Source organism: Diabrotica undecimpunctata, chromosome 8 (assembly GCF_040954645.1).
Source record: "Diabrotica undecimpunctata isolate CICGRU chromosome 8, icDiaUnde3, whole genome shotgun sequence".
Classification (NCBI taxonomy): domain Eukaryota; kingdom Metazoa; phylum Arthropoda; class Insecta; order Coleoptera; family Chrysomelidae; genus Diabrotica; species Diabrotica undecimpunctata.
Genome location: NC_092810.1, coordinates 131,438,154 through 131,447,140, shown reverse-complemented (window position 1 = coordinate 131,447,140; position 8,987 = coordinate 131,438,154). Strand labels below are relative to the sequence as shown.

General features: G+C 34.0%; 2 protein-coding genes across 2 annotated transcripts; both read right to left on the bottom strand.

Annotated features, from left to right (window-relative positions):
• Positions 1–5,073: 5,073 nt before the first annotated feature.
• On the bottom strand, positions 5,074–7,865 carry mtTFB1 (mitochondrial transcription factor B1). The gene is made up of 4 exons (XM_072541658.1): positions 7,724–7,865; positions 6,923–7,221; positions 6,096–6,506; positions 5,074–5,301 (listed from the first exon to the last, which is right to left on the bottom strand). Exons 1-4 carry the CDS (start codon positions 7,840–7,842, stop codon positions 5,123–5,125), a joined length of 1,008 nt encoding a protein of 335 aa, XP_072397759.1. The 5' UTR covers positions 7,843–7,865; the 3' UTR covers positions 5,074–5,122.
• Positions 7,842–8,198, bottom strand: Ccdc56 (Coiled-coil domain containing 56). The gene has a single exon (XM_072541659.1). The coding sequence runs from the start codon at positions 8,085–8,087 to the stop codon at positions 7,842–7,844; it is 246 nt and encodes an 81-aa protein (XP_072397760.1). The 5' UTR covers positions 8,088–8,198.
• Positions 8,199–8,987: the final 789 nt, after the last annotated feature.

Sequence of the window (8,987 nt, the reverse complement as noted above, 5' to 3'; positions counted from 1 at the left end):
AAAATATGGCGTAAGATGCGTTATGTGTCCTTATAATTGCATGCAAAATTTTGTGAATAGCGGATTTTTGTTTCAAAGATATTTAGTTGGTTCCATACTTTATCCCAACCCTGTATATCAAACTGGATATATATATATATATATATATATATATATATATATATATATATATATATATATATATATATATATATATAGAAAAGAAATTTAATCTTTGCAGATTAGTTAAAAAGTAAATTTCTGCAATTTTGCAGAATATATATATCATATCATATCATATATATTCATATATATATATATATATATATATATATATATATATATATATATATATATATATATATATTTCTGGAGAGCTCTGGAGGAGCTGGGGCGTTTTTTTTCGTTAATTTGGTTTTGTTTTAGGAGTTATAAATCGTATTCTTAAATGTGATTGCAAATAAATCTTATTCAAAATCCTTTCAAATTATAGTGCACACGGTTTGTAACAAAAGTCATTACTTGTAAAGTACGTATACGAATATTGAACAAATTAGATACCATTTCCCATAAGAATTATTTTCTTTTGTTGTTTTGTAGTACTGTGTAGTACATATTTCTCTTGTATTTCCATCAGAACCTTAATGGTTTCTTTCAGGTTCTTTTTGTTCATTTATAATATAGTTTTCCCCCTCATTTTGGTAGTGCATTGTCCATTAATTCGTTTTAGAATCATGTTGTAGCAAAAATAAAAAACGCTGGAACACGCACATTCTCATAGCGTTAACAGCATACTCCATCCATCCTATGGCTCTACAGCCCAATTCAAACTATGGCCTCCTTCAACAAACCTCTCCATTCGTTACGGTGTGTAACCATTCTCCTTCACGATAGACTAACAAAGAGATTTAGGGCGTCCCTCATCCACATCATCCTCCCGTCGCTTTCTCGGTCTTTTTTGAATAATTTTGAAGGACCCTTGATTGCGAGTTGCTCGAGATTTCTGTAGACGTAAAGTGTTTTATTGGAGGTGCTTTAAATGGACATGTTGGTACAGAAAGAGCGGAAATAAAAAAGATCATGGAGGTTTGGGGATGATAATAAGAAATGATGAAGGAAATAGTGTAATTGACTTTGCAGTGGCATGGGATTGGGCTGTCATTAATACGTTCTTTATGACGACTGAAGACCAGTATGTTACCTATAGAAGCGGGGGAAAGGAAAACCAGATTTACGGTTGCGAAGTGTACAGTCAGTGGCGCACCCAGATTTTGTCTGAGGGGGGGGCGGTTCTGAAATTTTTTTATGCTACCTCCATTTTGAGTCCTTAAAATTTGGGTTTTAGTTTAGTTTAAAGTACTAAAGATAGCAGTGCCAAAGATTCAGGTATCTATTATCCTGCCTGCAGGTCATCATGAGGGTAGAGTCGATGGCAAAAAGGGAATAGGTAGAAAGAGGAAGTCATGGCTGCGAAATATTCGAGACTGGACAAACATGACTGTAGACGAATTATTCCACGCTGCAAAAGACAGAGAAGCTTTTAAAAATGTGGTCGCCAACCTCCGTTAATGGGGACGGCATAGGAAGAAGAAGATTATCCTGCCTACCAACTAAAACCACCCTCTCTTACTTGTGCGCAGTTGACTGTCGCACGTACCGTACTCCTTAAGTGGGGTGGCCGCTGTAAAGCTGACGACATTTTTAGAACACTTCCTTCTCTTATCTAGATCTTATCTATTGTTCTGAAGCTATTTTTTGTGGCATTTTAAAGTAATTACTATTTTAATGTGAATAAGCCACAATTGAATTTTAAAATAAGTTTATTGACGTTTGACATTAATCCAACTTGTAAATACAATACATTTTGGAGACGGCTATCGTCGTATTCCCGTTCTACTCCGCCAATCCTCGCGGTCCAAGGCATGCTGCTCTTCCAAACCTCTCGATTCCATCGTTCTTCTAATTCCTTCATTCCATGAGCGTCGAGGTCTACCTCTTTTTCTTCTTCCAGAGGGATTCCATTTGTGAAGTTTTTATGGCCAACGTTCGTCAGGCATTCTCAATAGGTGTCCAAACCATTTTGAACCTCTTCTTTCTATTCTCTCAATGACCGTTTCTGTAGCATTCATGTTATTTCTTATAGATTTGTTGGTCTTCCTTTCCTGCCGTAATGTTCTAGCACTTCTCAAATAATCCATTTCAACTGCCAACATTCTTCTCTCCAGGTCTGCATTAATTGTCCATACTTCAGACCATAAGGAGTTCAGACATCCTACAATTTTATGTCCCTGATTAATTCGGTGTTTAATTTCGGTTTCTCCCAAACCGTTCTTAGCAATGAGTGCACCTAAATATTGAAATTTTTCCACTTGTTTGATTTTCACGTCGTCGTCTATCAACACTTCAAATCTTGCATCTGAATTGGTAACTAAATATTCTGTTTTCTTCATGCTGACTTGTAACCCCCATTTTACATATTCTGTGTATAGACGCTCTATCATAAATTCTAGACCATAAGAATCTTGAGCTAGGACTACTTGGTCATCCGCAAAGTTCAGGGAGAACAGTACGTCATTTCCTATGGGGATTCCCATTTCCTGGCAGTGGTTTTTCCAATTTTAAAGGGCTGCCTCAATATATAAACTAACTGTTTTGTGTGTTTTGCCTACTCTTTTGAACTCTGTTGAAATGGCTGAGTTCATGGAGTCGCACTCCATTTTACTATGGCCAGAAACTAGGGAGTTTAGTTCAATGCTTTCCAAATGTGAATATTTTGAACAGCTGTTAAGCACATACTAGCGACGTTTTTATTTAAATTTTGTCCACCACATCTATCACTAAAACACTGAACCTGAGTTACTCGTTCCAGTGAAGATTCAAAGTGGCAATAAATATAAGCAAGTGGCAATCTCACAGCTGCGTCGTTTTACTTCAACCTCTGTCCATATAAAGCAATCACCCTGTTTAGAGAGTGTATTATAAATGGTGAAGTGAAATACTTTTAATTTTTGCTTGTAAAATAAAGCGTTATTCGTTGGGCATTTGGATGCTGGATGAAGCATCAGGACAATATAGGATAACAACTAACAAAGAGATCGAAGAACTCTACCCAGACGCCAACATCATAAAAGAAATAAAGTCCAGAAGACTCCAATGGGCAGGACACCTTAGAAGACATTCTGACGAACGAACAGTAAGACTGGTGTGGAAGGAAGTCCCAACTGGAAGGAGACCACGCGGACGCCTTCGTCTCCGGTGGCGAGATAATATAGCAGGAGACCTAAACACTATGGGCGTAGAGAATTGGATGGAGGTTGCTCAAGACAGAAAACAGTGGATGCATGTTGTTGAGTCGGCTAAAACCCACGAAGGGTTGTTACGCCACGGAGTAAGTAAGTTGTGCATTTGGTACCAAAAGCACTTGTTGAAGATCAAAATTACAACTTATGAGTGTACCGTTAGAATTTTACAACTGTTTACTTATTCTCTTTTCATCGCGAGCTTTGTTCTTGGCTGCTATGTGAAGGAGGTATTCGGTTTCCATAGATGCTTTATCGCTTAAGGGGAGTTGTAGGCCATACAAACCCGGCACTGGTTTTTACGAGGTCGGTAGACGCCAAGGTTATATTCCTTTGAAAATAATTTTCTATAAATGGCAGAGTTAGCTGGTGTTTGATTGTTCTAACTGCATTCTTTCTTGTATAACGAATACATAAGAGTGATGTTAAGGTCTGAGGATAAATATTTTCGTTGTGTTTTTGAACGGCAATAATATGAACTGACTACAGGGAATTTCTTAATATGGTTTTTTTACACTTGCCAGGATAGCAGGTGACGTGATCTTTTTTGTATGTTTTCCCCGATTATCTACCAAAGTCGTGAGCTGGTGTTTAATTGTTCTCTCTGCATTCTTTCTTGTATAACGAATACATAAGAGTGATGTTAAGGTCTAAGGATAAATATTTCCGTTGTGTTTTTAAACGGCAATTATATGAACTGACTACAGGGAATTTCTTAATATGGTTTTTTTACACTTGCCAGGATAGCGGGTGACGTGATCTCTTTTGTATGTTTTCCCCTATTGTCGACCAAAGTCGTGTTTTCTTCAGTTCTCTTTTTCATAGCTGTCTACAATTCCTTTTCGAATTCCCAGGGTATTGATAAACATGATATTACAAACCTGGATTCTATTAAAATTTTTAGGTAAATAGAATAACATGGTTGTTTACTTTTGTTTCACAAAATATCACGAAAAAAGCAACAATGACACTCACAACGTATGCTATGAACAACATAACACAAGTTACCCGGGCGCACAGTTAGGTATGTCAATTTAAACACTTGCTGCAGCAGAAATTTTTGGCGTTGTCAACTGCACTTTTAGATATTTCAATAGGACCACTTTTAGTACCAATTTTTTTTTCTGACTTATGACATAGCTATTACTGTGTAATTGGATTCTCATGTATAGAATGGGCATAGAACTTACCTAGTTGTAGTATTAAAAAGAGCGTGAAAAATTGTATCGGTAACGGTAGATAACTCAAAATCGCAAAATTTCGAGTTACCTAGTTGTAGTGTTAAGGGGACGATATTTTTCCTCTATTACAACTATTGTTGCGCAACCGATAAGTCCTTTTTGAAATCATATCTGTCTGTCTATCTGTGCGACAAATCTTGAGGAACTCCTAGTTTTGAAACTTGGCATATGGATTAGTTTTGACCCAAGCACGAATTCGATTTACACAGGAATAAATTGGACAGAATTCATCAAAGTTGCAAAAAAATTCTGGATAGAAAGTATGTTAGAGTCTTCCGTTAGAAATTAGACATTTGGTATATGCTTTGATTACGTTCAAAAAGTCTGTCGGGTCACTGCTATCTTCGTTCCGTCCATTCCGATAGTGTCTGTCACATTATTAGACATATTAAGTTGATTGGTCTTAATACCCAATATTATGTCGATATTATCCAATATATAAGTACCCTTTATCATATTTACGCCTTTCTTTTACAGTATATAACACAATTGAATTATTAGCAAAAAGCATTTCTAAATCATTTTTAAACACTAATCGAACAAAAACACAAACAGTAACAACTAAAATTTATTCAAAACGAATATATTAAACCTATCGTCTAACTACTCTTCGTGCTCCTCTAACAATTTACTTTTTGGTGCTCTAGAATCATAATTCTCAAGTCCTGGATTTTCTTCACACAGTAAGTTATAAGCATAAAATATCCTAACAAATTCTTCATTACTTATCTGAAAAGGTCGGGTTGTGGGATCCACTTCAGCTAATTGTAGAAGTTTATTACCTAAAATAAAAAACAATTGTATAACTATTTTTGAAACTTAGTAGAAAAAAAATGCATGGACTACCAAGGTTCTATACAGGTTGATTGATTCGTGTGAAGAAGGTCAATAGATCTGTTATAGTAAAAGATACAAAGAAAGCTATTTACAAAAATGGTTTTACATCTTAAGCATATTGTAAAATACATCTTAGTTGTTCGTTTCTTGCACAGTGGGATTCTTTTGCTGGAATAGAGTTTATATGCACACGAATGTAATTTTGAATATTTTCATCTACATCACTTGATCTGTTCTTATGGTGACCAGGCATATCTCCAGCTGTAAAACCTCTTTCCTGACTAAATTTTTTTGAATAGCATAGTTAACCACATATCTGTTATGTTAAAAGTGCCCAAAAATATTTTTTTACAAACTTAGAGTGCTTTAAACTTAGAACCTTTCTCTCTTGTATGACAACATATCTACAAAGATATTCGTTCTGTTTGTCATGATCAGCCATTTCCCAAAAATTATTAAATAATGACTAATTGATCATTTTCAGATAATTTCGTTTTACATTTTCTGTTTCATTTATCGTTAGATCCAGGTCCCAATTCTAGTTAATTTTCCAGTTTTACTAGTTTATTCTTGGACAGAGTTCCACAGTTTCTTTATTTGTCAAACACTTGGATCCCTTTGTCTCTCCTTTTCCAGATTTTTCTTCTTTACAACACTTACTACAACAATTATCAATTTATTGAGTTTATGATATGAAACAATTATGATATCAATTACTTAAATTAAAATGTGTACCCACCCAATTCTTTCCTTTTGTCTTCAGGAAATAACCTTTCTGTACCTCTTATGCAATACTTTTGTCTCATATTAAATATATTTCTGAGCACTTTCTCGACCAGTTTAAAAGGAAGTTTCACCAAAGGATATTTTAAAGGCACTAGGGTCATAACAGCGACATCAACATCAGGTTTCGGTACAAAGGCTTTACCAGGGATGGTAAACTTATACTGAACATCACACCACATCTGACATATAACAGAAAGGCGGCATCTCTGTTTGTCCATTATGGGAGCTACCATTCTTTCTCCTACTTCTTTTTGAAATGTTAGAGTCATTGATGACCTACCATAGTGCCAAGCTGATGTTTTTTCTGATACTGACTGTAAGTATCGAATAATTAAGTTCGTAGAAACGCTAAAAGGGAGGTTACCTACAATAAATAAACTATTGATTAACATGTTTCATATGCCAAAGTTTACTAAAAGAGGCAATGAATGAAACAAAATTAACAAATATAAGCTAAAAGTGTTATAATTGAAGTAGAAGATATTTGTCATGAAATTCATCCCTAGTTTGCAGAGGAATGCAGTGTCTTAGGCCTGGTATAATGTGGAGAACCAAAAATATTTATAAATATTAGATAGAAAGAGAGACATACAAAAAATATCATCAAAGGTAATGAAAATTGATGACAATTAGGATTTAAAAAACATTGGATGAATGATGGAGAGCTCAAATGCAATCAAGCAGTAGGAATTGATAAAATGTTGGTGATGTTTTTGATGATGAATCAAAGTCCTACTCTTATAAAAAATCTAGGTAAATTGGTTTTTATATCTAACCTACCTATTAAATGAACAGGAGGAGGAGCATGCTGCCATTCCATTTTAGGTGCTCCTTCAAAACCCCGCTTAAGATCATAGGTTCTTATATCAGCAATCTCTATTTTCATATCAGTAACATCCTTACCACACTCCTGTAATAACTCTAAAGTTGGAAGAAATCTTGGATCTTTTTCAACAACAATAAGTTTTCTGGGGTTCCTTTTGAGAATTGATCTGGTAATACCTCCAGGTCCAGGTCCAATTTCACAAACATAGTGATTTGTTAAAGGGCCAGCAGACCGTACGATTTTATCAGTGATTCTACAACATAAATAAGATAGACTTAGAACTAAGATTCAAAAATGTATTACCGAAAATATTAATTTGTTTTTGACAAGCACTTTTTATTCAATTCAATACAATCACTTTACAATTTACGAAATATGTTCATAAATTAAAAGGAATTCCTTTGCATTTGCATTTTATGAAAATTTGAAGGCAAAAGCCACTTTTTAATTGTTCAAAGATGTTTTATTTAAAATACTACCTAGTACCTACAGTGTGATTAACTTCTGTGACCAATATATTGGTTATAAAATAAATGAAAACATTTTGTACCATGATGAGCCAACCTGAGGCTAGACTATATATAACATAGAAACCTAACTAATTGTAATATACTATCATAGTCTACTAGTAAACTAAGACATTTAAATGTATATTACATACAATTACCAAGTCCATAAGGTGTGATTATATACTTTAGAGCATTCAAAACTTATATACACATTAAGTTTTAGAAGTTTGGACTCATATTTATTACCTTTCATCCATTAAAAAATTCTGTGATAATTGTCTAAGAGCTCGAAGACGATATAACTTAACTAAATCTCTAATAGTAGGTAAAGGGGGCAAACGAATATGTTGTACATTTGCAGCCATTATTGAGTAGTTTTAGCCGGTTCATCAAAGTCGTCTAGAAAACTCTCTTGTCTCACAGCATACATGGAATACCCATATATACTAATAATACCAGCCGTTAAAAACCCAGCAGTAAGCAAATTTGTCCTTCTAAGCTTTTTTAATTTCAGCACTCTCTCTTGATTTTGTTTTTCTATTTGCTTTATGAAGTCTAAATCCGTCTTTTTGATTTTGCTTAAATCAATTTTTGGCATGCGATCAGACATAGTTTTTTGTCTTATTTTTTTAGTGTATTGTGTTTACATAAGAATGATAGATCGAATTTTTGCAGCCCCAAAATATCATAACCTCAACTGTTTGCTGTTATTTGTTTTATACTTCAATGTGCTCCTCTACTGTCAAAATAATCTTGGCCTCTGATAAATAGACTCAAGCAAATCAGTTGTTAAAATAAAAAGTTCAAATCGTACATGCCCTAAATAAGCAAAATAAATTTTATTACAATTTTAAATTTAAAAAACAACCACATTCCTAGTGTTAAACTCATTTCTAACACAGAATAAGTAGCTATCATAGTATTTTATTATACCCTGATTTAATTTTAACTTTTTTTTTAGAATGCTGTGAAATTGTATTAAGGCAAAACATCATCGTCGTCATCTATCATAATGTTCTGTTTCAAAATAGTTATTTTGTTAGTGATTTATTGAATTATATTATTCATATAAATAAACATTTATTATAGCTGGATTGGATATATTATAATTGGATTGAAATATTTATACTAATTCGTAGTTATGCAATTTAGAGATGACTCCAAAGTTGGTATTTCATTCGAGTTTATATAGTTGAAACCCGCTAGAAAATATTTTGGTATTTATAGGTCCAGAAAAACAGAGCAGTTCGAGAGGGTCTAACTTCTAAATGTGAAAAGTGTGAGTAATCTTGAAGAATTTAATTCGTTTCGAAATATGTGTTGCCTATATTCCATTTGCCCTAATGTACACACATGGTGAGTAGATGGTTGCTGAAATCTAAAATATTGCGGCTCGCCATTTGTGTATACTACAACTCCTACAACTGCTTAAAACTTTTATCGATATTAACTTTTGTTTCTTCTAAATTTTACTGCTTCGATGGTCGATGGACTGCGAGCACAGTTAAAA